This window comes from Anser cygnoides, chromosome 5 (assembly GCF_040182565.1).
Source record: "Anser cygnoides isolate HZ-2024a breed goose chromosome 5, Taihu_goose_T2T_genome, whole genome shotgun sequence".
Taxonomy (NCBI): domain Eukaryota; kingdom Metazoa; phylum Chordata; class Aves; order Anseriformes; family Anatidae; genus Anser; species Anser cygnoides.
Window position 1 is genome coordinate 65,053,658 of NC_089877.1, and position 26,727 is coordinate 65,080,384.

At 47.5% G+C, this 26,727-nt stretch overlaps 1 protein-coding gene across 5 annotated transcripts in view; it reads left to right on the top strand.

Moving 5' to 3' along the window:
* Nucleotides 1-26,727, top strand: part of MDGA2 (MAM domain containing glycosylphosphatidylinositol anchor 2) — a 336,382-nt gene that overhangs the window by 107,660 nt on the left and 201,995 nt on the right. For 4 of the 5 annotated variants that reach the window (XM_066998721.1, XM_048065998.2, XM_048065999.2 and 1 more), the window contains exon 2: nucleotides 773-912. In XM_066998721.1, coding sequence (XP_066854822.1) covers nucleotides 773-912 — 140 coding nt within the window. Of the gene's footprint in view, nucleotides 1-772; nucleotides 913-20,045; nucleotides 20,201-26,727 lie in introns of those variants that run through there. The other variant, XM_066998722.1, reaches the window with a different exon arrangement.

Genomic DNA, 26,727 nt, shown 5'->3' on the forward strand with positions numbered 1-26,727 from the left:
ACAATTTCTCTCTTCTGCTGCTTAGCATTTGTTATTTCATTTGGCAGCAGGACAGTAACGGGATCTCGGCTTTCTTCTATTGATCCACACTCTGAAAAATATTAGAATTGGGAGTTTCATGTTTCAGAAATAAAGATAATCTTACAACCAGGAGACGTCCTTGGGAAAAATGCTAAAACAGAGCTGTAATTTGTACACGGAGTGTTAGGAACAGCATTGCTGTATTCATATGTGTACAACATGCAAACCAGCATACCTTGCTGTAGTTTGGTCTGTGTTTACAAGAAAATTAAAGTAAGGGGTCTGCAGGAACTTAAACTGCAAGCCCTGATCCCTCAGACAGCCACTGGATTTCAGGGTTGACTTAGAAAAGAAGCAGTACCAGCCCCACCGCTTCTCCTGCTTAACTTTAGTGGTTTAATTAAGGCATCTCATTTGCATAATGAGCGTGATAATACATTTAGAAAGATATATAATAAAAAGAACAATAACGGAGAGCTCTTTTGGAAATCGAAGCAAAAATAGCCCAACTGCAAATGAGCTCGTGAAGGCTTCGCCCAGGAGATCGCTGGCTGTTAATAAAACCCTGGCAACCTCCTCGGGCGCGGACGTGCGCTGGGGAGGCAGAGGCCTCTGCCGCGTGGTGGGGGTGCTGGGCTCCCACCCGCAGCTCCTGGCCAGGCCCCTGCTTCGTGGTCAGGGTGCTGGGCTCCGGCCAGGTCCCCGGGGGCCGGCGGTGCTCACCTGCTTTCTCTCTCTCTGGGTCTTGCAGCCCCCCCCACCGTGCGCATCGTGCACTCGGGCCTGGCGTGCAACATCGAGGAGGAGCGCTACTCGGAGCGGGTCTACACCATCCGCGAGGGCGAGACGCTGGAGCTGACCTGCCTGGTCACGGGCCATCCTCGGCCACAGGTGAGCCCCCGCCGCCGGTCCCTGCCTGTCCCGCAGCCTGCCCGGGCTGCCTCACCCGCTGCTCGGTGCTAGGCTGGAGCAGGGCTCGTCCGGGCTGTGGGTTGGGTGTTGGGGGGCTGCAGAAGAAGCATCAAGAGCTAAAAAGGTTACGGCCTTTTTTCTTTTAATTAATATCTGGGAACGTGTTAAACCCAGCAAACTGATGTTGTAACGCGGGGTCCCGGTGTGTGAGTGCTTGATATTTGTAGAGGTTGGTGGAAGGAAAGGAAATACAAACACGGGGGCAGGAACAACTGAGCATAGATGGTGTGCACCGGAGCGAAGGGCTGGAGCTGGGGGGAGCTCGCCGTGCACCTGCATCATGGCCATCGTCAGAACCGTGGCATTGTGGTCCTGCAGAAAATGGAGGTTAATCAGAAAGCAACTACCTTTTCCCAGGCCTCACTGTTTTATAGCATCAAATTCAAAGCTAGAGAGTCTGGTCAGCCTGTGGCACAGCTGCCTGGTGTCCCCCCATCACCGCCCCCCTCTTTGCCCTTGTGGGCACCTTGTGGGGTTATTTTATGTGAGGACCCTGTGCAAATGTAATGCTTAATTCACCCCTACTGTGCTTTTCTGTTTCCATCTTTTCCTTCAGTCTTTTCCGTGAACCAAGCCTACTCTCTGCTCCCTTTTCTGCTGTGCCTTCTCATTTTGCTCTGCTGCTGAGCGAGCCCTGTTCTGAGAGCTGAGGGTGCACTGGTATTAGCTGGGAGAACCAAGTTTCATGGTGCACATGTTTGTGTGAGATTTTGAACACTCGAATGCCTTGCAAGGGTTTTCCCTGTGCAGTGGCAAATTAAGCATCTCTGTTGCAACCCAAAGGACGGGGATATAGAGCCCCAGCAGCAGGGAAATGCCACTCGTCAGGGTGGGAGCTGGGGAAGGGGAATCCTCTGGAGACGAGTGGTGTTGCTCCAGGAAGGAGGGATGTGCTGATCCTCTGCCATGTGCTCCATAGCTGTTTCCATTTTAATGGGAAGATTTAAAAATAAAGGAGGTAAAAGTGCTTGCAGAAGTTGGGTGGGAGCACTTCCTTACAAAACAGAAGTTTTTTTACAGAACTTATTTCCAGCACCTCGCTCCCTTCACAACCCTTTGCCTTGAGGGGGTGGTCATGGTTAGGGAGCGAGGTGCTGCTCGGCGTGGGGAGGATGGGATCTGCCCAGGCTAAAGGACTGCTCCAGCCCCCTCTGAAACATTTGGCTTTCAGTGCCTTCGAGTTCTGTTGGATTCCTTCAGCCTGCCCAAACTTCTCTTATTCGGGCTTATTTAACTTCTTTTTTAGATGCGAAGCAGGTGCTTTTCCGTGGAGATAAATAGCACACTTATGTGCAGGCAGAAAAGACCAGAATAAAGGTAGATTGATATTTCAAGTGTGCTTCCTTGGAGAATGTTTCTTTCCCAGAGCATCTCTCCCCCGGCAAGGGGGAGCGCCTCGTGGAGCAGCAGACACCGAAGGCCCCTCTCCAGCCTGCAGGCCACAGGTGGCTTCAAAGCAAGCAGGGCCCTTATCTGTCAGTAAATGCTTTGGACCAGCCATGAAAGGTGCTGTCTTAAGCACTAACAAAGCTTATGATGCTGCTGCATCAAAAAAAAAAAATAAAAAAAATGCAAAAAGCTGTACACCCAAAGCTTCTTATCAAGAAAGCAACCACATGGCTGCTTTTTCATAAAATCTCTATTTTCTCATCTGGGATTCAGGATAGAAAATTGATTTCTCTTCATTTTACCTGTTTATGGATTTTCTTTGTCATCTGGCACCTCAGTCGGCTCTCTTGTGCTCCCTTTCGTGTTACAGCTCTCTAAGACTTGCAATATTTTTTTTCAGATTAATTGCCTGAGAGCAGGGGGATAGTTTTGGTAGTCTCAGATGGGTGATTCTGCAGCAAAATACAGGAGGCTTGCCAGGGCTGCGTCTGAACATTAGCCTTTTTATCACCTTCCTATTAAATTTCCATTCAATTTTAGTGCTCCAGAAAGTAACAACAACAACAAAAAAAGGCTGAGACACTATTGCTTCTTTGCATTGCTGTGTTTAAACTTTGGCACGCACCTTTATGGGTTCTGTAGCCCCTTGGATTCCCTTGGACTCGTTTCCCATAAAATCTGCCTGCTCTTAAACAAGCCCGTGATGAATCTCACCAATGTTTGTGTTGCTTTTGTCAATGGGGCTACTGGGGAAAAGCACCGATCAAGTTCAGGCAGGAGATGGGGATGGATGTAAAATCAGCACGCTGGAGCCCGCTGTTTCCAGCTGCCATAAAACTACTCTTACCTGTCAATAATTACTCCTGGGTATTTTAAATACAGCCAGTGTAAGGTGTTTTTTTTTTATATTGCTTGTTGGATACATCCTGCTTTATGGGCCTGGATCTTCAGGGGAGCTCTGCAGCGTCTCCTTTGTGACCGAGAGGCAGCGGCTGGCTGGGAGGGATGGTGCAGCATTTATTCTTTAGCAGTCCTCTTTTATTTGAGCAGAATCGGTCTGGGAAACTTGACAAGATATAGTTTGATTATAGTTTGTAGAAATTATTTTCAAAATGATAAGTTATATTTTTATTTCATCAGACCCTAGGAAGTGAGGTAATAAAGCAGGTAATAATGTGTCTATTTTAAGAATACTCTTCAACTTGAGTGTGTTTCTCAGACTTTTTCAATTATTATTGGCAAACACAGAAACTCATTTGTTTTAAATGCTGTTAGTAAGCAACTCTGTGCCAGGCATTTATAAAATCCCCCATCAGTTTTCATCTACTCCTGTCAGGCTGTTGCTGTGAACGAGTATTAAACCCTCATGTGAATAGTAAATAAGGATCAAAAAAGTTATAAAGGAGTCTGAAGCAATCCTCAGTGCAGCAGCAGGCTCCTTAGCCCAGCCTTGCCTCTTGGGCCCAGGGTGGGAGCACTGAGCTGCTCCACGCACCCTCGGGTGGGAGGATGCTTCTCTTCACTATCGGTGAAGGGGAGCAAAAGACAGATGCTTCTCAGGGAAAATCTGGGCTGAGAAGGGAAGTGTCCCGAAGTGCGATGCTCTCAGTTCCTTTCAGCTGGTTTCTACAAGCAGCAGATGCAGTGACGCTGCACAGGATGGCTGCTAGAGGAGACGTGGCAGCACAAACACAGCGAGTGGAGAAGCTGAGCTGGGTAACCTGGTGCTGGGAGGAAGACCAAAATTTACCAAAGGTGCTTGAAAGCTCAACCGTCTCGTGGATTTGGCTCCCCATTGCTGGGGGGCGTCTGCCCAGCAGTTGTGCCCGTGCCATCAGGGCTTGGTCTTGCACATGCTTGTGGGCCTGCGAGGCAAAAACCGTGTGGTATGGAGAAAAGAGGAGAGAAAGCTTGTGAAGGGGTAAGGGTGTTGAGGTGAGATGGTCGGTTCATGGAGGAAGCTTCTTGTCCATCCCTTGGCAGAGAAAGCCAGGCGCTGGTGGAAGGAGAAGACAGAGGAGGAAGCCGAGGGGAGGGGAGACACCCCCTGGGTCACCCTGAGGGGTTACTCCTGGTGGAGAGGTCTTGTCTGAGGTTCCTTCAGGACCGCCACTGCATATGTGCACCGTGTGCAGTACCACTGCTAATACTGCCTCAAAGGCGTTGTTTTAGCCAGATGATTTGGACTGATTAATTGCCATCAGCTGCTTTGCTCTTTTTCACCACCTGCCCGGGGCCCAGGAACATGCCCTGTGCTCAGTCTGTGCCCACCGCTGTCCGCTGCTGCTCTTCACACTTCAGTGGCAGCTGGACAGGGACCACGAGGACTTCTTGCCTGGGATAAAGGCTGCTGGGTGTTGTGCGGAGCAGAAGCACCACGTCAGTGTGACAGGGACTCCTGGAGCAGGACCAGCACATTTGCACCAGGCCAAGCAGCAACCCGGTGCACCTCAAGGTGCCTCCCGTGCGTGCCACCCGTTGTCCTGCCTGGTGTCTTCTGGTAGTGCTCAGGCCACTGCAGGCAGGGGCATTAAAGCTACGTGGAGGTTGCCAAGTCCCGTCCTTAAACCCACGTGCAGTCCCCACTGCATGGAGATGGGAGGTGAATTTTGGGCTCCAGTCTGAACAAGCGTTGTGCTGGCTCACGAGCGGAGTGCCTGCTCCCGCCTGCTCCCAGTTCTGCTCCGCGAGGTACAGAAGCCAAGCAGCAGTGCTCGGACAAACCCACCACACCGAACGTTAGGCTTGTATCCGTAACAAGATTCCTTTAGGGTCCTCAAAGTGAAACTCCGGAACTGTCTTCTGCAAACCTCCAGGTCTAGGGACAGCATTTAACACTGGGTGCAGCTAAAGCAGAAAGTTCTGGTCCTGTTCAAAGCTGAGTTTGGTAACAGAGCATCTCAGAAACTAGAGGTTTGGAGCTACAGTCAACTGCACCTGCAGTATTAGAGGGACTTTAAAATCATGCACTCTGCTTAACAAAGACTTTTTTTTTCTTGTTATTGGAACCAATTAGCATTATTCACCTTCTTTCCTGATCCTGAGCTCACAGTAGGTCTCCACAACTGCTGAGAGGCAGATTAAAAGCCAAGCGTCTAATGGTTAGAAGAGGAAAATATGTGAACTTTCCTGCTCTGGATCCCCTGAAGGTCTCAGCCAGATGGCAGGCAGGCAAGTGCCAGACCTGGCGATGGGCTGAAGATGCCAGCACTACTGGGTGGATCTTCTCAAGAAGCCGAGCCTGGGGGAGGTTCAGCAGGACCCAGCTGAGCCCTCTGCCTGGCTGTAGAGGACGTCAGGCCTTCTCGCCTGACATTTGTCTTCTCGTTGCCTTCCTCTTGGCCCGAAAGGAGCGTGGTGACTGTGTGGCTTAGAGAGGTGCCTGTGGGTGAGCTTCCGACCGCTGCTGTAAATTGCTGGGAGCAGAGGTGTCTGCAGAGGCTGTGTGCTCGGCCATCGCAAGCACTGGCCACCTTTCTCCTCAACCCTCACCATCCCGTGGACCGTCCCCAGGACTGCAGACCTTGCTGATGCTGGGGGACCGCTGTTACCAGCACAGTGCCCGTCTGGTTTTCCTTCCCACCGTGTTGCAGGTCCCCTTGGATACATAACGAGGGAAGACGAGTCTCTCAGAAGGCTGTAGATGTGGCTTTCATCTGTTTTGCAAGGTGGCCGCTGACCATCCAAGTCATCCAAGGGCTGGGAGGAGCAGCCCTATTTCTCTCCTTCGTGTTGGTGCTCCTGTGCGCTTTACGGGGGTGCATGGTTACTCCTTTTGTCTTTCCAGGCGTTGCTTTTACCTTTCCAACCAACCGATGTCCTTCTGTAGTGGGCTGACAGCTTGCGTGTGCCTCTGCCAGTGATGTGCCCCATGCCGGGGGGCAGTGCCGCTGCCCTGGGGGCTGTAACCCGCACGGTCGTGCCCGCTGCGCCTGCCCAGTGAGTGCACGGAACCCACACAGAGGTTTCTGAGGACCTTTTTGAAAGACCTTTTGAAAATACGCCTTCAGTTTACCCCGGTTTCCCACCTGCAGCATCCTCCATACAGGTAGTTACAGGCAGGTGGAGATTCGGAGACGCGCACAGTGCTGGAGGCGCTAGGGGAAGCAGTTCTGTAATTTGGTTACATTTCTTCAGGTCTCATCAATATCAATGAGCCCACTGGAGAGAATAATAGAGGGCTGCAGTCAGCACTGCAGAGGGAGGGAATTACAGACGCTTGTGCACGGTGGTTCCCCAAAACATCGCCCGGCTCCTGCTCACCCCGACAGCTCTGAGCACCCCAGCACTCAGTGCGTGCCCACCGGTTATCTGTGCCGTGACTGCGCAGCATTTGATACTGCTAGTCACAACCTGCAGCATTCTTATACACAGCGCTCATTACTTGATCTATTAAATGCACCATTAGTTGCCATAGAAACTAATTTTTCTTGATTAAGTTTTTAAAATGCCAGCAGCCACGCTCAGGTGAGGCTAATGGTGGGTGGGCAAATGCTATTTTGTCATCAGTTACTGTGTTCAGGATAGTACCCAGAGGTGGGTGGTTTCTTTATTATTATTATTATTATTTTGTAACAGAATCCTGCAGTTCCCTTCCTGTTTGGGACGCGGGGCACTGTGAGCGATACGGCTGCGTGTCGGTGGGCTTGCTGGGGCTGTTTGTGTGTGCTGCAAGGCGAGGAGCCGCAGCTGAACCCCCCAGCCCCGTCCTTTCAGATGCCAGCCTAGGAACCGAGCTCTGTGCAGTGCTCGCCTGTCAGCTCTGCAGAGGCACCTGAGGCTGTGCTAAGGTTGCTTACCCCTGTGATGCAAGTAGAATATTTGCTGCTTTATCCAGCTGATAGCTGACATTTTATTTACTCCAGTGGGGCTTTCCCACATGCGGAGGGATGTGGCGTAGGCTCACCCTGCCCAGCGCCCCGTGGTCGGTGCAGCCCGTGCTGGGAGGGCAGCGACTGTGCCTGTCCCAGGGCAAGGAGGGACACGGGGCCGGGGAGGAAGCAGCACCTCCTGAAGGAGCAGGGGCTGCCTGTTAGTGTTTTTTTTTGTTTGTTTTTTGTTACTTAGTGATTTTTTCTGCGTCTTTCTGATCCGTGTGCTGTCAAACCTCGGCTTACGTGACCCCGTCACGTTCTGAGATGCACAATGTGCTGTGTGGAGGGAAGGGTCCCCGTGTCTGTTCCCCAGCCTGGGCTGGGGTTTTGGGGGCGGCTGGAGGCAGCGGCTGCTCCTGGGGGGTGGGAGGCACCCCACAGGCTCCTGCCCTATGGGGTCACCCATGTCTGCACCTGGGTCTCAGCGCGAGGGGTGCCCTAGGTGAGGCTGTCTCACGGGCCACCAGCGCTCCTGGCCCTGCTCGCCCTCCCTCTGCCTGCATCCGGGGGTGTAGCTGTGCCGGGAGGGGAAGGGGAACCTTGGAAAGGGGCAGAAGCCGCGCAGGGCTTACTCAGTGAGCAGTTCAGTGTCGTGCCTTCCCTGCCACGCGTAGCGGCTGGGTGAGACAGGCGTGCACGCCCTGCTCCCGGGGAGCTGGGGCATTTTGGCTGTGCAAGGTGTATTCGTGAGCACCGAGGTTCCTTCTGCAGCACCCTGGCCTCCAGGAAGAGCAGTGGTGGCTGCCAGGGGCCGTTCTCAGATCACGTGCGGGGTGTGGGTCCCTCGGGGCGAAGCCACATCCGGACTGGCTGGCCGTGCAGGGCTGGCCTGTCTCGCACCCATGCTGTCACAGCCGTTTTCCACAGTGGGCGGGTGACGGGGTTTGTATTGCAGGTCTGTACTGCAGACGAAGTAATCGATTGATTTTAATTATCCAGCACTGTGGTACAGTGGGGTTTGATTGAGCAAGCCTGTTGCTGAAGGAAGCAATAGGCAAGACAGGAGAACTGTGATAGTTCAGGGCGGGGGATATATTTTTTTTTTCCTCTCAAGCAAGGGGTAGGAATAAGCCAAACTTTGTGTTTATTCCCCCCCTCCAAAGACCAAATATTTTCCTTGCAGGCTATAAGTCGTTCCTTGTATACGTTTGATTCCAAAAGCTGCTATGGCTGCAAAAAATAGCTTTTCAGTTGGCCCCAGCATCTGTGCAGAGGTTCACTGCACCCTTCACGCAGAGCAGCGCTGTCGGCATGCTGGGCGCTCAGTTAGCGACGCGCTCCGGTGCACGAGCACCTCTGTCCTGAGCAGCCCGGTGAAACGCCAAGGGGCTCCTGCTGGTTTGCCCTCCGATGTATTCCGGCTGTGGGGACGCTGTGATTTCTGTCCTAAATGTTTATTTCTCCTGTCAGAGCGGGGGAACGCTGTGGTGAGCACCGAGCGCGTGTGCAGTGCTCCACGGAGGTGTGGACTCAGGTGCGGCACTTCAGAAAGAAAACATCAAATTAACCGGTCGTAGCATCAACGGGAAAAACGGCATGGAAATTTTAATCACGTTTCTTTTAGTGCTGAAGAATGATAGAAATACATGCCCTTCACAGCTAAACGTGAGGTTTATTGAGTCAAACGTTTAGGAGGGGGTTTTCAGCATAAAATGCAGGCTAATTTAGTCGTGAGTCAGGCTGGGTTTTGTCAGGTGTTCACTGAACATTTGTAAAGTCTTTCCGTGAACTGAGGAGTGTTGCATGAAATCATCATCAATTTCCCTAATAAGAGTGCAATTATTGTAATAATGATATGCAGAAGGCAATGGGAAAGCAGCTGTTCAGGGTAAGGAACCCCCTCCCCACAAATCGCTTTCTTTGGCCACATCAGCAGTTAGTTAATAAGAATTCCTACCAATTAAAACAGAAAAAGTAGTATCCACTTTGCCTCAAAGGAGCCTTTCATGTTTCACTTCCAGCCGATCAAAGAGAACATCACATGTTTTCCTTTTTTTCGTTTATTTGTTTTCTGAAATGCTGCTCTTCACATTTTAATGGACGGAGAACCAGAAAACGTTAATTCTTTCTTTGCGCGCGCTAATAAGGTGAAGGTAGGATCCTGCTCTGAAACATTAGAGGAGGCTTCGCTCACCGCACTAAGTGATTGCTACGTCATGCATTTCAAATAATGGGGGTGTTCCCGTGAAGTGCCCCAGTTGCGTGCCTGCTGACGGAGCCGCCTGGCTGCTTGGCAGGCAAGAACTGTGCCTGGCGGAGCCGGGAGAAGGCGGCGGCAGCACCGCGCTCGCCGACCTCCCGTGGGCAGCGGGAGTTTCAAAAGTTGCCTCAGCCTGCTGCTAAACTTCCTTGTTGATATCTTTGTGTTGTCTCAGTGCTAAATCTTACAAAGCCTCAGCCGCGGGAGGAAAGTCTTTATTGACGGTGGCTGGAAAACCTTGAAGCGGGAGCAGGCAGAGGCGGTGAAGTGAAAGGAGGGAGGTTCAGAGGTGCTGAGACCCAGCTGTTTCTGCTGACTGGGGCATCAACGGGGAAGGGTTTGTCTTCCTAAAAAAACAAGCTGGGAGAGAAAACAAACCACTTTCTTCAAATTATGCTTTGGACCTGAAGCCCTTGCCTAGAGCAATCCCACACTAAAAACTCAGTGAAGTCGTTGATCCCTGCTGGTGCCTGTGGACAGGAGGGTCACACAGAAAAGGGTGGGTGGAGTTGCCCTTGTAATGTGGGAGCTGTGCAGCCTCTTCTCCACCACGCCAAGGGGTGCAGAAGCGTTTGGTGGTGACAAGAAAGGCACAGCACCCTCACTGCCCCTGTGCACCCGGGCTCTGAGCCCCTGGGCTCGATGCTGCGGCAGCGCCTGCAGGCGGCGCGTGGCCTTCCCTGCGGGGCTGCGCTGCGCGCGCTCGTCCTCATGAAGACAACAATTGTTCCCTCTCTGGGAGTCCAGAAGCCTTCCCAGCTTCGTGGCAGGCCGTCTTTCTGAGCAGGCTTTCAACTTTAAATGGAGCTGCTTTTTGTTTTGTCTCGAGCTGGCTTTCCCCTGGAATGGAGCCTCCCTTGCTGCGGGCCTTGGCACCGGGAGGACCACCTGCTTCCACACGCAATTCTGCCAAACCTCTGACACCGGCACTTTCTGCTGGTGGGTTGTTAAAGTGGTTATTCACTCGGGTCTTGGGGCTGGGTCTTTGTTTTGAGAAAAATGTGACTCTTCTTCTTTCCTGTGTCTACATAAATGTTTGCCAAATGTTTGGCTATTCTTTTTTTTTGTTCCCACGAATTCACATCCAGACCTGAGGGCTTATTGTTCATTATTTTTTCTGCTTGTTTCATCCTTTACTGTGGCTAGTAATTATTAAAATGTAATCCTTTCTTGAATGACATCAATTTGATGTGGTAAATCAGTCGTATGCTGCAAACAGCACGTAGCCCCACTGAATATTTTGTGAATATGCCACAGGAAGAAATGTGTTTTAAAGCCATTCAACCTATCGTCTCCATGAAGCTGGATTAAAAGACATGTGGTTTGCAAGCTGATGAAGAAATTAAGCTCCTTGGTGGGTTTATTCTGAACAATTTGACCATTCGTATCTTGCAGATTCTCCTGGTTCCAGGAGGCTGCTGTCTCTTGACTAGAAATATTTTTGCAGGTTTCTAAAAAGGGCCTGGAACTGGTAGAGGAAAGAGGTCACTTTAAATCAAGATAAATGCAGCATCAGGGCAAGTGAAGTATAAATTTCAGTCACTCTCTCTTAGATGAGAATATTGAGCTTACGGCTGCTAAAGCACCAGCAATCACTGAAATGAGACTATCAGAGAATCACGCAGAGTTGGAAATGATATCCAGGCTGGTGATTTTTACCGTACCAGCTTCAGACTGACCCTTGTGGAAGCTTAAAAGCTGCCAAAAATCCCCTACAGAAAGTTTCTGAAGAACACAGAGCACGAATCTCCCATCGTCAGAATGAGAAGAGCAAAATTTTCCAGCTTACTGAAATATGAATGTTTCTCCTCTAAACGGATCGCCTCTTTCTTCTCTCCTTTCCTTGGGTCTTTCCCCCAGCCTGCTCTGCAACCATTGGTTTCTGGCTGTCCACCCTCAGCTTTTGTTTTCCTTTTTCTAAATGGCTCTCAAACAAAGGTAGGAAGTTGGCTGAAAGGATGGACAAATCGCCTTGGGAAGCTGCAGAAGTAGCTATTTTTTCCATGGCTGTTGAGCATACTAGTTTCATTGTCAAAAATGAGGCAGGTGGTTTTGGAATAAGGTCTGTTTCTGTGAGGTCTTGCTCACTGAAAAGCGGAGAAAGAATCTGTTTGTTGAACAAAGAGAGAATTTAGTAACCCGGGGGATCTGGCAGAGCGTGCAGATCTGCTGTGGCTGAAGCAGCAGCACGTTCTGGTAGCCTGTCTGTGGAAAGATAACTCCTAAAGAAACACTTGAACGTGATTTTTCTGGAGCAGAGGGGGAAATCGTTCCTGTTCCTTTGGATATCGTACAAGATGTGTTCTGTATCTGGGAATAAAACCTGGGAGCGGCGAGCTCCTGGTCTTTTCTCCCATAGCAGCCAGAAGTGTTCGTGGTTGGAGAAGGTGTTAGTTTTGCTGCCCATCTGAGTTCTTTCCCAGTAATGAAATATGTTTGACCCAAGAGTGCAGACACGTCGTGGTGCCCCCGAGGAGGCGCGGTGTGACTCCACGCTCACACTGGTGCCTTCTCTGCTCGACTCCAGCGTTTGGCTCTAGAGGCGATGCCCTTCAGGGGGACACTGCTGGAAGACCAGCCTGTACTTCTGTGACTGGCAGTTTGTTCCCTGAACATCCAAAGCTTAATTCCTCCTCAGAGCCTTTTCCTTATGTCCCTCTAAACTGAGTGCCTGTGTCTGGGTGCTCTGCGCAGTGCCAGCGAGCTTACCGGGGGGAGAACCAGGCGCATTGTGCCGAAGGATGCTCTGTAATCGTGGCCTGCTCCTCAGAGGAGCTGAAGAGCTGTTGTAAAGCTTCGTGCCCCCTCCCCAGCCTTTGTAGTCAGCTTAGGCACATGCATTTTTTTTTTGGGGGGGGGGGGGGGGGGGGGGGGTGTTGTTGTTGTTTTTAAGAGACTGCTTTGTATCGTAATAAAGAAAAGAAATCTGAACCTGAAGAAGAGAAGCTGAACTTCAAATAAGCTTAACTGTTTAATCTGTGTGTAAATGTTTGCCTTTCCAGCCAAAAGCAATTACAAGAAGACTCAGCTGTCACTGTCCTAATTCATTTGGTATTCGCCAGGTACCAGGCCTCATACTGTACCGCAGGGTGCACAGCGTAAAAAAAGGTGGCAGCCACTGGGGGGGAACAAAACTAAAAATGTCATGGAGCTGTTAAGTGTGGCTACACTGATTAGGAAGCACCTTCCAGGTAATATTGCTAGACTTTGTATTAACCACCGTCAGAGCATTTCAGGTGCATGCGCAAGACTGTTCCTTGAAGCACCATGGAGCTCTTTGAACGGGAGGTGCCTGCAGCATTGATAACACCAAAATCTGGCACGATAGCAGGAAGGAGCTGCCATGGGGTATCTATCGTCAGGTGACATGCCGGCACCTTTCAAGTGCTAATTTAGATACAGAAAAGCTTAGACCAGAGATGCTGCACAAGACTGAACTTAATCACTTCAGGCAGGGCTGGGGTAGAAAAAGGAACTTCCACAATGGAGAGAATACGGAGATCGGGAAAAGGACGAAGGAATGGCACGTGAGGAAATGGGGGAGCGGAGGGGCAGGCGCTGAGCTCTGCTCTCTGGGGACAGCGACAGGACCCGAGGGAACGGCATGGGGCTGGGACAGGGGAGGGTCAGGCTGGGGGTTAGGGAAAGGCTCTGCACCCAGAGGTGGTCGGGCACTGGGCAGTGCTCTCAGACACGGGGTCTGATTTTTGGGTGGTGCTGTGTGGAGTTGGACTTGGCTGATCCCTGTGGGTCCCTTCTAATTTGGGATGTTCTGTGATTCTATAGTTGGTTGTCTTAGAGGTGGCTCAAAAGTACACAGCTTTAAAATTCCTTTCTAGGGTGCAAAAGCCATCCACCGAGACGAACAGGAACAACTTGTGTGCGTTTTGCTCTGTGCTGTCTCCGGTGCAGGCTGCTATTGTTCTGCGTAACAGCTTCATAATTAGGCACCAAAAAAAAGTGTTTCCCAGATTATTCTTGTTAGCATTTTTATTACAGAAGTTCTGCTACGCTGGGTGACTGCTCCTTCTTTCTGAGTGGGTTGACTCTTTCTACCTCTGCTTGGAAAGCAGAACCTTGGTGTAGTCTTGATAGGTCCTTGTAAATAATTACAGCAACATTACAGGCTGAATCCTCTTACTCTTGCAGATTTCAGGATCCAGGAGATAAAAATAACAAGTGAGTTTTTTTTTCCTCCCTGTATGTCTATCAATCAAAATGATAAAGATATTTATGACTTGCACGTTTTAATGGTGTAATTAGATATAATTACATGTTCAAATGATTACACATATGAACACTAATTACATAATTGAAGACAATTATGCTAACTAGGTAAATACATAATTAACTAAAAATCTCTTGTAAAATCAAGGAAATTTGTACACGATCCAAAGAAAGTAAAATCACAATAAAAAACAAATAATAACCCTTCCAGGCTGACAACCCTGAGAGCCAGCCAGCCGTACAGTCAGAGAAGGCTTTGCCATGTAACTTTGGGTGGATGGCAGCTTAGTTCGGCTGCCTCCTCTGTTTTGTTGTTTCCTCGTAAAAAGATGTTGAAAATTAAAGCAACCCAAAAAGCTGTGCTATAATTGCTGTGGTTCCCTTGGTCTCTGGCAATGATTTTCTGAGCCCTTAGGGTAGCTTTTGGTGATTCATTGGGGTGTGGACTTTTTGGGGAGGAAATGTTTTATATTCATAATTGTGGTGTCTTAATATAGAAGGAAGGGAAAGCTCAGAGCTAATTGAGCTCAAAGCTTCTATTTTAATGCCGCAGTGCAACTTTAATAGACCAAGAACCACGCGCTCATGGTGGCAGCAGAGCCCTACTGGGGCTGCCGGGTGGGCTCATTGCAGCATCCCCACCAGCCTCCAGGCACCAGCTTGCCCTGCGCGCCCTTTCCAGCTCCAAAAGTGCATTAGGGCTTGAACAATAAACATGCAGTGCGATGTCCAAAGCCTCATTAAACTCCTCAGTGCAGAAGAGCTTTTGGGGATGGATCATGTCTGTGTACTGGGGAATGCTGAACAAATGGCTGTAGCACTTCTTCCTTGTGCTATCAACTTTTTGAGTTTTAAATACTCACTGGTTTGGTGGTATCTTCCCTTTGGACATCTCTGCTCATTGTTGCTTGATATTGGGGTGTTATCCTTAGCTTTTGCTGAACAAATTTGCTCCCTTAACCTTGTCCTTTTATTCTTCGTTGCAAGCTGAACTAGGTTCTTTTTTCAATTAATGTCTGTTCGCAGTTCTGTTGGTATGTGGGAACTGTTCCCGGATCCCTTTCCTTGGCACTTGTGGGAGTCATTTAAAGGTATGCCAAGAAAACTCAACTAGACATGAATGATGCTATTTGTGATTACTGGATTTTTGATCCATTTTCTCCTTGTTGGGTTCTGATTAGAAAATAAGACAAAATCTCAAAGTCAGTAGGATTCAAACACATGCTCGACTTCATTTCCCTGAGCAAAGGTCTTGCAGAAGCCTTATCAACTCTTCCAGGTGCAGGACTGCAGAGACTCAGTCCTTTCCTAATGTTGTTTAACGAATGTTTTTGAGACTCTTTCACTGGCTGAAGGAGACTTTGCCACTTCCTCATCCTATGAGACAAACACAAGTTATGTACACAGAATAGACATGGAAACACAGGTATTTTTTTGTGTCTGTCACTGGGGCTTTCAAACCGAAACCCAGGAACTTCCACGCTGGCTGAGCTGTCCCTTGTCCTCTCCTTGTCCAGCACCTAGGGTCTACGGGCAGGATGTGTTCAGTCTTCCAGCCTCTGGCAGTCTGATGGTTTGGGATTTCCTGATCGAAAGGTTGCAAACGATGACTGTCTTAACTAGGCATGGATAGGTATAATTTCTGTGAGTGGATATCCTCTTTTCTTGAATCACTTTAGACCCCTGGCCTTTGTGCTGTCATGATGGTTAATAATTCGTGACTGCTACCCACGCACCAAAATGATAAGTTGGATGTGGAAAGAAAAATGTGTTCTTAAAAAAAAAAAATCCACTAAAAAAACCAAACTTGTTTGATAATTTCAGTCATTGCCTCCAATTTCTTATTTAATGAGAAATCATGGGCTTGATGCAGTATCTGTGGCTTGTGCTCAGCATCTGCTGATCTTTTCTCCTCTTAAACTCTGTTGATAGCATTTCATACTAAGCCGTCTGCTCCACTGAGCTGCCAGCTCTCTCTTTTCAAGATTTCTTCTATTTTCCCTTCTCTCCCTGCTACCCACCTTTCTCCCAATTCTCCCACCTTTCAAATAAAATAAAATGTCATTTCCTTTCTTTGTCATCACAGCTAAAACAAGTCAAATCTCAGGATCTCACACTCAGTCTTAGCTCGATGAGTTTTCCAGGTGTCATTCAGCATGCGTGAGCGTTGGTTCCTGTGAAAAGAAAATGCGTTACGGCTAATGTTACTGGATCCTAGAGATTGTGGCTTAATTCAAAAAGCTGTCTGGAAATGAGGTGGGTGTTCATGTTTAATCTCAGAAGGATGCAATGCAGGCAGTGCTGTAGGAAACGCTGGTAAGGTCCAATGTGGTTGTAAAATTAGGACCTGCTGGTCATCAGCGTTTGGTATTTAGGCGGGATTTTCCTCAGTCTCTGCATGCACCAGGGCTACGTGTCGGTGGTGTTTGAAATACAGCACGACTTCCCTGGATTACAATTTATGAAGTTTTTAAAATGGGAACTAGTTTAAGTAAACAGACTGATATTGCATCGCAGGAAATCAATAACCTTGGTGCTATTTGCAGAAGACAATGCAGTGGAAAAAGAGCCATTTAGGCCCGGTGGTTTATGATGTTCAGTTAAGTGGATTTAATTTGCTAAAGCAGAGGTGGGCCAAAACCGTGCCTGGGTTGGCGCAGTAGTGGCTGGGGGCACTCCTGTTCCTGCAGACCCGAGCTGGGCTGGCGGAGGGGTGGCAGCACCGTGCGTGCTCCCGCAGGAGGGGAATTGAGCACCCAGGACGCCGTGTGCTGAAACCCCGGGAGGCGCAGGCATGCTCTGGCTACAAGGCTGGCCGGCCGCTTCGCACACAGCAGGAAACGAGTGTGTTTTTCTGTCCTGTTGGCTCAGTCGTGCTGGAAGTATGTCGGTCTGTCTCGTGGCATTCTCCATCTGCACAGAAATAGCGTTCGATTGCAATTCTATTTTCGCCACGCGTGCAGCCGTGCTGGCGTCAGTAGCTGCTGCTTTTGTTTTCTTATTTGCATATATATTAATTTGTGACACTTGTCAGTCAGTTTCAAGGCTGCACGTCTGCCCAAAAATATCTCCCCTGATCATTGGCGCAGGCAGTAGTCAAGATTTGTATTACTGAAAGACGAGAAGAGAAACATTTCCTTCTGCCTTTATCGGTTTACTTGTAAGTCTGACAGCATCTGGGCTGCGCGCTGTAAAGCTGGCTCTCCTGGCTACCTGGGTTTCTCCCTGGGGTCTTGCAGGGAAGTAAAATGGACAGAGGTTAAGAGAAGAAGTGTAATAGTAATACCTGAAAGGATGGTTAAAAAAAGGGGGGGGGGGAAAGCATCAATTTAAAAATGCCTGGATTTCCAGATGCCTTTGTCACTTTGAAATGCAATTCTGTTATGAAGACTGACTTTAAAGTAGAAAACCCCTGTTTCATAGACAGTTTTCCCTTTCTCTGTTTAGACCCCAGTCTCCTGAGTTAATGACAAACATGTTTTTATGCCTTTTTGCTCTCGAGGGGGACGAGCAGTTCTGGGAACAGAGGGACTGGTGGCTTTTGGCTTCCCAGCACTTCCTCTGTCCCTAGACCTCCGTCCTCCACTAACAACCCCCACATCCCGTCCCCCTCTGGGCACCGGGAGCTGTGGGACATGTCACTTTGGGGCTGGCCTTGTGCCCATGCTCACTTGGGTGAAGCCCCTCACTGGGCTCCGAAAGGTCCTGCTGGGGAGACTAGCAGCCACCTAGCACTTAAGACTCTTTGCTTAAAAAGCTGGGCTAGAAGAAATTATTTAGGGTAAGGTTATAGGTTCCCATGTCTGTAGATGCTGTGAGGACGGTGCACTGGTCCCAGTTGTGGCAGCTGAGCAGAAGTGCTGGGTGATGGAGGTCCAGCAGCAGGTGAAGTGGCTGGCGTGGGGCTACAGAGCTGGTTCCTGCCGGAGAACGGAGTTCACATCCCTGTGCTGAGACCCCAGCACTCCTGGAAGGGTCCTTGGGCACTGCTGACTTTGAGCGAAATGTCTTGGATAGAACATGCCTTGCATAAACACCTTAGGTTGGATGTGGGGGGATCTGTCTGATGCCATTACTGTCGGCTTGACTTTGCCTCTAATGGTGAAAACGGATCTGGTGTCAAAGTTCAGTCCCTCACGTATGTTCTCAAGATGTTGATTGCTTTTCCCTGACTTTTCACTTGATATTTAAAATGTCTGAGCTGATGTGGCACGCACTCTGGAGCACATTTCTGTGACTTTAATGAGTACCGTGGCTTTCTCTGTACCCTTGCCTGTTCTTCAACACCTTCCTGGCGGTCTGACCCTCAGAGTGGGGCCCTCGCCTTAGGCTGTATTCTGAGGGCAGTGGTACCAGTTCCAGGTCGAGATAACGTAAACTCCTCATCCATCTGATTATTTCCTGCTTCGTAGCACCAGGTATCTCTCAGCTTTGCCGTCCAGCAGTTGGGAGCAGTGGTGGAGCTGGCACGGGGCAGGTGGCTGGGGGAGATCCCTGCTCCCTGCCCTCACGGACCCGGCTCCTTTCTCTGCAGCTCATCCAGGGACTGACCTCCAGACCGCCCGCCCTCTGCCCACAGCCTGCTTTGGTAGCTCCCGTGAGTTCGCTTACACCAGACTTTGGTTCTGAAAACCAAGTTTTGTTTCAAAACAAAGTCTGGGCCTAATTGAAAGTTGCCAAGTGTCTTGTGTTTATTTGCCTTCGAACCTTTGGGGAAGCACAGTGAATGAATTTCCGTGCATTGTAAGTTATGAGGCTGTATTTATGGCTCTGGGTATTTAACATAGTATACCAGCGTTGGAAGGCCAGCATAAAAATTAATAACTGAGAATTCAAATGGGGCCGTCTGCCTCGTTCTGCCCTTAGATTATGTTCTTTATTATGAAGGTGAAGTTATATTTCATTTTGAAGCAAGTTAATGCTGCTGAATAAAAATCTTGAGAGAATAATAAAAAACATATCATTCACACATCTTTGGATCTTTTCATGAAACCCATTGAATAATTCATTTGATGGACAGTGAATAATTTCTCATCAGGAAGGCCTAACCGTGCAAGGCCCTTGTATGTCCTGCCACTGTTGACAATTTTAAGACGGTACCGACCTCAGTGGAAACAAGGCTCTGTGAAATTGATTGCACTCAGCCCTTCTCGGTTAATGCTAAAGGTGCTCCGTTGCCATGCAGGTTGGAAAAAGCTCCCTCTTTCAGTGAGATATTTATAGTAAAATGTACATTGATTATTCGGTATGAAAGTGCAAATTTTTTGAAGCAGTGAAAGCTCTTAAAATCATAAGGAAAAACATTATAGTCAAAGTAGGATAAATGGCTGCAATTAATCATTTACCAGGTTACTCAAAGATGTTCTGAGAAAGTATATCTAGATGTCTCCCCAGACACTACCTTTTCACAAAGAAACCCAGACTGCTATAGGATCTTGCTTATCTAAAAATCTTGCTTTAGATAGCTCAAGCAGCATCTTATAGCTATCTATAGCACGTTGCTTTTACCAAGTAGTTGCAATATTCTTTTGTTCAGGATCCGCTCAATAATTTCCTATTAAATAGTTCACTTAAACTTTCTTCATTTATGTACAGTCAATCTTTAGGCTTTCAGCCTTTGAATGTAAGCCTTTGAATGTAAGCAATCCTTCCTCTACACATTAAAAGTCAGCATTCCTACTCTCGGTGTTGGGGCATGTTAGCTATGCTATACCTGGGTTTGGGTGTGACAACTTTGACACAAGCCTTTTCACAACAATGAAGTCAGCTTTGCTGCCTTGCAACTTGTAGCATTGGAACAACTGTGTCAAAAATGTCTTTTCTTTGAAAAATGTGATTTCTTTCGGCCTCTCTTTCCTTACCTTACTCCTCTGTGCAGGTCTGGAGTCCCCTGTCTGGGCTGCAGCACATCACTGCTGCCCTGTGGCCCGCCTGAGATGGGCCCTGCTCCTCAGTTCATGGGCGCTGAGCTGTGGTGCGGGAAGGCTCCGTAAATGCCTTTGCAGCATTTATGGTAGCATTTCTGCTTTCACCTCTGAGGGGAAAGGTGCAGCAAGTGTAACAGTGGGATCTTCTGTGCCAGAGCTTGGCTTTGCTGCCAGCTTTGGGCTTTATTGGGCGGCTATTCCTTCACATCTGGGAGCTTCCTATTAGTGCTAATAGCAATTAGAAATTAATTCAGACTGCTCAAGAGGTGTGTTATCCCATCGCTACACATATGATTTTTCTGTCCTCAGACTTAGCGGCAGCATTCCAGCCTGCCGTTTTCTGCAGCGGCTGTTTGAGGCCTGTTGGCACCCTGTCCCACCACAGGCCGGTGGCTCGGCCTGCGGGGCCGGGAGGCGGTGGTGGTGTTAAACCATTGCTGGGGACGTTTCTCTGTGCGATGAGCTGAGTTTCTGTGCTGTTGGGGGAGCTGCATTTTGTTCCGTGTACCTGTGAGATGAATCGTTTCTGTACAGGAGGTCAGTTCATACAAAACTCCCAAGTTACACCGATGGCCTTGGGAAGCTCCTGGGTAAGTTGGTTTCAGGTATAATATAGGAAATATCTGTCTTGCAGAAATGCAGGAAGTTCAGAGGTGAAGGGATAGTTAGCCTACATATAGTTTTTCTCACATTATCAGATTTCAAGGTGTCTTCAGTTGTTCTCCACTCCTTGAGCGTTGCAGGTTAGCATTTTAACGTCAGAAGCAGTCCTCAGTGCAGCCTCTAGTCACAGCATTGCCATGACTGCCATGGTTTGGGCTAAAGTAACCTATGGAAAACGTATGGAAATTCTTCTTGTAGGACCTCGTTGCTTATAATGTCATGGGTTTGGCACTTATGTTCTCTGTAATTAATAACCTCAATTTTTCCTGTGTTAGAAAATACTAGGAACTTACTTTTCCTCGTGTTATAGCAATTGAGCTGGAAAATAATTTCTTCTGTGATCTCAGGCACTGAATCAGAACTGATCACGTGCTGCATGTTAACAGTTGTTGTGATAGATGTTTTAGATGAGAAAAAAAATCATGCTGCTTAATGTTAACCCAGTGAAGCGTTAGCGTGTGTATAAATATGAGCACCCAGGTTCTCCCCTGGAAGTCGCTGGTCACGTACCTGTTTCCTGTGGGCAGTGCTCAGCTTTTTCTCTGGTGTTGCCATGAACTTTGAGCAGTCCTGGTGCTTGATTTCCCCAGGTGTCTACATCTCAGCTTCTGCAGATTTGAAGACATACATTTGGAAATCAAAGAATCTTCAGCCCTGTGTTTGGTTCCTCACTGTTTTCTGGCCCTGCCCAAGGCAGGGAGTTGTCGTTTCTGACAGGAAGGATGCGTGCTTGGGATCGGCTGTGGTGCCACTCGTAATATGCCGTGTAAGAAGTTTTGGACAATCAGCACCGCTTTTACCTGAAGTCCTTTTCATGTCTGCTATTTCAGATATTGCCATATGAAACAAATAGGCAGAGAAGTTTTCATAGCACTGTAGCATACTGCTAGCCCATAGCGATGTCTATTCCAGTAAAGTGGGATGGTTTGTACCCTCTGTCTCACTGGGCACGCTGCATCATGCTGCCCCTGTTTTACTATGAATCAAAACTCAACACCCCCCACCCATGTTATTTATCCGTATGTGTCGCTAATCCCGTAATTTAGGCATGCAGACGTGGTGAGGATGAGCTGGTGAATGCCTGGAAGATTTGCTGGAGTAAAAGTGGAGTCCTGCTGAGTAGTGGTGGGTTAGATCAGTGCTGTGTCTCCTGCCTTGTGGGCCTGCTGCAGGGACAGCCGTGGTTTGCTTTAGGTGACCAGGGGCAGGACATCAGGGAGACCTGGGAGGTACAGATGTGGTCTGACTATCCCCAGAGTCATAAATTGTCCTTGCAGAAGTGTTTCCCCGGACACAAATGGGACAGCACCCATCCAAACCAGGTGCTGTTGGAGCAGCCTGGTGATTGATGGCCGTCATGCCAAGGACTTTGAGCAGTTCTGCGCAGAAACCGTGGAGCTGAACAAGTCAGAAGTAATCAAGCCTTTTGATGCCGAGCAAATTGCTCCTCCACTCTACACTGGCATAAACGTATAAATGCATAAACTAGACTCGCCTGCACGCAACCACCAGTAATCAGTACAGCCAGCTATTTAAGGCACAGGGCAGAGGGGAGGAAAAAAACCCTAAACTTTAAACGCTTCAAAAAAACTATTTCTCATGATTATCAAGAATCCGACTCTCAGGAGTTAGAAGAAATATGTTGGAAAGCAAAGACCCTCCAGTTCTGCATCTTGTTTCTCACCGATAACAGCTTTCTAGCCCTGTCCAAGGTAATCCAACTCTCAGGAGTCAGACTTGATGATCCTTGTGGGTCCTTTCCATATTGGGGTAATCTGTGAGTCTAAATCACTCTCGGCTGTAAAACCTTTGCCATGTAAGTGTGGTACAAACCTCATCCCTGCTGCTCCCACGGTGGTGGCTGACATCTGCCTTGCAGTCATTTGGCTCTGCAACAGAAAGGAGGAGCTTGGTAGAAAAAAAGGGCAGTTTTGGGTTAAAGCATGTTCCATGTGCAGGGGGCTCATATCTCCACTGTGTAGATGGAAGAAGGTCAGGGAGTTTCATACACTGAAATCTGCTTCAGACAGTTTCTTTTAATTAAAGGGGCAGAAGTCACTTTCTCCTTCCCAGCCTAAAAAGGGCCGTCACATAATGTCCTCTCTTTATTGTGAAGGTGTGTGCTTCTTGCTTACAGTAGCTGCTGCCCCAACCATTGCTTTCCTGAGAACAAAATTAATCTGGTGAAAAAAAAGGCTGAAGGGATATTTTTTGCTCCTCTGGGGTTATTTTTAAGATGACTTTTTCCAAAGGCTCAGATATCTTTGGGCATGAAGAAATGCTGCACACATCCCAGTGAAGTTGTGCAAGGAGCTCTCTTACAGCTGTTGGCATACAAAGGAGGACTTTAATCTCAGACAGGGATTTGGGGATTTTAGCAGTGATCAGGAGATTCTCCTCATCCTTGTTTTCTCAGCAATGTCAGAGGGCAGTGACTGCAATCAACGGCAGTGCGGTGCAGTACGAGCCCCCAGCCCTGGCACTAGGTATATTTTAAGGCATGCATTTACTCACCCTTTCTGTGTTAGACATCAAGGTTGCAGTATACGAAAAAGACTGTTAAGACTTTATTTTCCATCAGCTGTTTCCAAGGAAGAATGAAAAGATGCCTTGCTAAATCTATTGAAAATATTGAATGGTGACTTAAAAAGCAACCTCTAGTACTGCCAAAGCATCTCTGATTAAAACAGTGCTACCTTTGGGGCAAAGCGGTGTTTGAGCAGGTGCCTGCTGTGTATCGTGGCCTGGAAATCTCTCTTCTTTTAGGGTTACTTGTTGGAATATATATGTATGTGTGTATATATATATATACACATATATACATATGTATTTATATAAAGGATGATTCCCTTGCACTTGGTTCTGCAGCAGCACTGGCTGCTCCTCCCTTCACTCCCTGTGTCTAGCTGATGAAGGCAGTCACTCAGTATGTTCCAATCCAAACCCTAAAAAGACAGATATTTTTTTAGGAAATTGATGCTTGGTTGCCTTGATTGTATTGCTGATTTTCTTTCTCTTTCTTTCTTTCCTTTTTTTAACCAAGAAAAATATCTTGTTTCAGAGTAAATAACTTTATAAATATTTTATTGTTTATTAATTAATATTTGCTAATTTAATGTATATATACAATAATACATATAAATGCTCTCTTGACAAAGACCATATTTAAAACGTGTTTCATTTTTTTAACGTCAAATGTGTTTTTCTTATCTGCTGCTTTCTTTTGGGGCAGGAGTAGTTGGTGGAAGCTGAGAAAAGTCAGGCACAATATTATTGAAGTATTTCAAATATGTATTTTTAGTCGAAAAATGTAAAGTCTGTGATTCCTACTCAAGTTGCAGGAAGGCTCAGTGAGAACATGGAAGCTGTACGGTGAAATATGGCTGAGTGTCCCAGGGCATCTGCTTAAGCCAGTAAAATACTGTCGAAGCTAGTGATGGTTCAGAGAACTTATGGGCATGTACAAATCAGACAAGTACATAGGTCATGGCATGACTAGACGGGTCATAACTTTGTCATTTTTTAAAGACTGAATAATTTTTAAATGAATTGCTCATAAATAGTCTTTGACTTACGCCTGTTTTACAAGAAAAGAGAAAAGGAAGGAGGGATTTGCTAACTAAAGACCAGGATCGTATGGCAGAGTAATGACAGCGGAGGGGTGGGATTTCCAAATCTGCAATAGCACCAGCGAGAGTAACAGCGAGTGTCTGGGAAACTGCCTCCTCGGAAGCAAGTGAGTATCTGTGTGATGGATTATCGTGTATTAGTCATATTAGTTATTTGCGTATGCCATGGAGTGGTAGATGCAACTTTTCAATTAAAAGTTTGCATTATGAGTAGAAATGGCTTTGACTTCTTGGTGAAACAGCGTTTATTGCCCTCCCGCATTATTCACACTGTGAGTAGACACACAGAGCACGCAGGGTTACTTCTGCACTGGAAACCAGGGGGTTCTGAGCAGAAGAGTAGGGTATGATTGTCAAACACTGATAAAATGCATCTGGATGAGCAATTGTTTTGTGCCAACCTGTGTGAAAATATTGCACTATCTGAACTATGTAGACATTCACTTAATCTGCTGCCTTTGAAAATACATTTTTTAATTTTATTATTTATTTTAAGATAATACAGAGGCTTTCTCAATCCTCTGCCATAAAGAAGCACGGATGCTTGTTTGGGATTTGAGGCCAATACCTGCCATAGGGTGTCCTATGAGCCCAGGGTCCCCCTTTGCCACCTCTCCCCGTGCTGAAAACAGGGGAATGGCAGTGCTGTGGCAGCAGTCGCCGTGAAGGTCATAGTGGTAAGCAGTGCTGAGGGCCTGGACAGCAGGTGCTTCGTCTCTAAGGATGGATTAGATAGATGGTCTCACTCTCCTAAATTCACTAGAGGCCAGCCCAAAGCCTGCAGTGGAACCTGCAGTGGGTGAAACCACCGTGGACCTCTCCGTAAAAAGGTCTCGAGGCTCAGCCATCTGGCATTCCTGTGCTCGGCTGTTTGATTAATGCATTAGCATAGTGTCTGAGAGTCGTCTTCGGAGTTCATTCAATAAGTTACAATGCGGTATTGATCAGCGTGTTTTCATGTGTATGTTGAGTTAAAGCTAAGGTAAATAATGAAGTGAGTGAAATCAGACCAGTGACATTTCTGGGGAATATCTTTTAAGAGGAAATCGAGTCAACTATTCTTTTCATTCTTCAGGCATCTCTACATACACTCCAGAATGATTTACTTATTTATAATTACTCTTCCTGCCACTGAAACATACGTGTATTTGTATTTTTCAAGCTGAAAAGCCTACCTCTGTTTACAGCCAAACATGTTCCTGTTAAAATGCTTTCTAAAAAGGAGAAGATAACTACATCAATGCTAAAACTTTGGGGAGTGGAAGGCTTTTGTATTTATAAAAAAGATGAAAGTGATAGTACCTGAATAAATGCTTCTCTATATATTTAATAAATTACATAATTTTATTAGTTACATAGATGCTGATAATACAAAGCCTTATTTAGATTATATGGTCTATGACAGGACAAGCTGTATTCCACTTCTTGAAACGTTTTGTGTGACGGGAATGGGAGGAAGAGAGAAGTCTTGCCATTACTTTTTTTCCAGCTAAGAGTCAAACGGAGGTGTTTTTATAATTCTGATTACATATAGGGAAATAGAGCATGCAAGAGATTCAGTGAGCATCTTAAATACTGTTTTATGATACTCAAGCATTTGAAAATATATGATGAAATTGTGTTCTGCAGCTCATGAAAACTGTTTGTTCCAAAATTATTCTGCAGCACATTTATATGGATTATTTAAAAAGCCCAAGAGCCAAGAGTTTATAATAGAAGTACAGACAGATTGGGACTGGTAAATATAGCAGTGCTAATAGCGTCTCTCTTGCATGCAGGCTGAGTGTTGTAATGTGGAGTTGAGCATATTTGCTTTATCCCAGAGCAGCAAAACCATGTGAGAGTTATACAGGTCACCTGGCAAGAGGGCAAAGCCACTCAGGCTTATGAATTTAACAAGTCAGAAAGACGAAAACATTTCGGAATTATTATTTTTTAATTTCAGCCTCTGAAGCCCACACCTGCCTTCACTTCAAGGGGAGAAGAATTTACATAGGCTACGGCTGGTCATGATTTTTTTTTCATTTTGATGCCTTTTGTAGAAGACTTCTGTCCAGGAGAAGTTTCCGATGAGAGGAAGGCTGACCTCTTCCTCTTCAAGCTCCTGTGCAGGTTATGGGGTCCTGACCCCAGTCCTGGGCCAGCACTGGCTACGATGCAACTTTAATGCCTGTACACCCTGAGGGAATGCCCTCCCTCCAGCCAAGGCAACCCTGGCCAGTGTCCGCCAAGGTGGACCAGACACCCTGGGGCCACCTTGGTATCCACCATGGGCCACCCAACTTCGTGCACACTCAGGAGGGCTGGAGGCACAGCGTGTCCAGCGTGGGTGCTTTGGAGGCTGCAACGCCTTGTACAAACTGGGCCAGTGTCAGCTCCAGGTGGCTTGGTAGGCAGCCTGCCTAGCAGATCCCATCAGAGCAGCATGTAAATGTTTCTTGTATGATCATCTGATCATCTCTGGACAATCTTTGGGGACCACAGCTTGGGAACTAATAGCCAAATATTTATACTGTCTTGTGTCATTCTCATTTTTATGAATGATTGTAGAAGATTTGGCCTTCATCCTGGAACAGAATTAGCGGATGGGGGTGAGAAGAGACAGCTCTGAGAAACTTCAGATGAGACATTAATTCATATTTATGCAAATATCCCATTTGTGGCCTCTATACGCAGGAAAAAAACTACTGCTTAAAGCATAGGTTCTGGTTTGGAATCGAATATTGTTTGTCCTGGCCACCAAATCAGTGTGACCGGACAGAGCAGGAGGTACCTGGGGACTCTTTATAGATCTGGTGCACTGCACACGATAGCTTACTGCACCG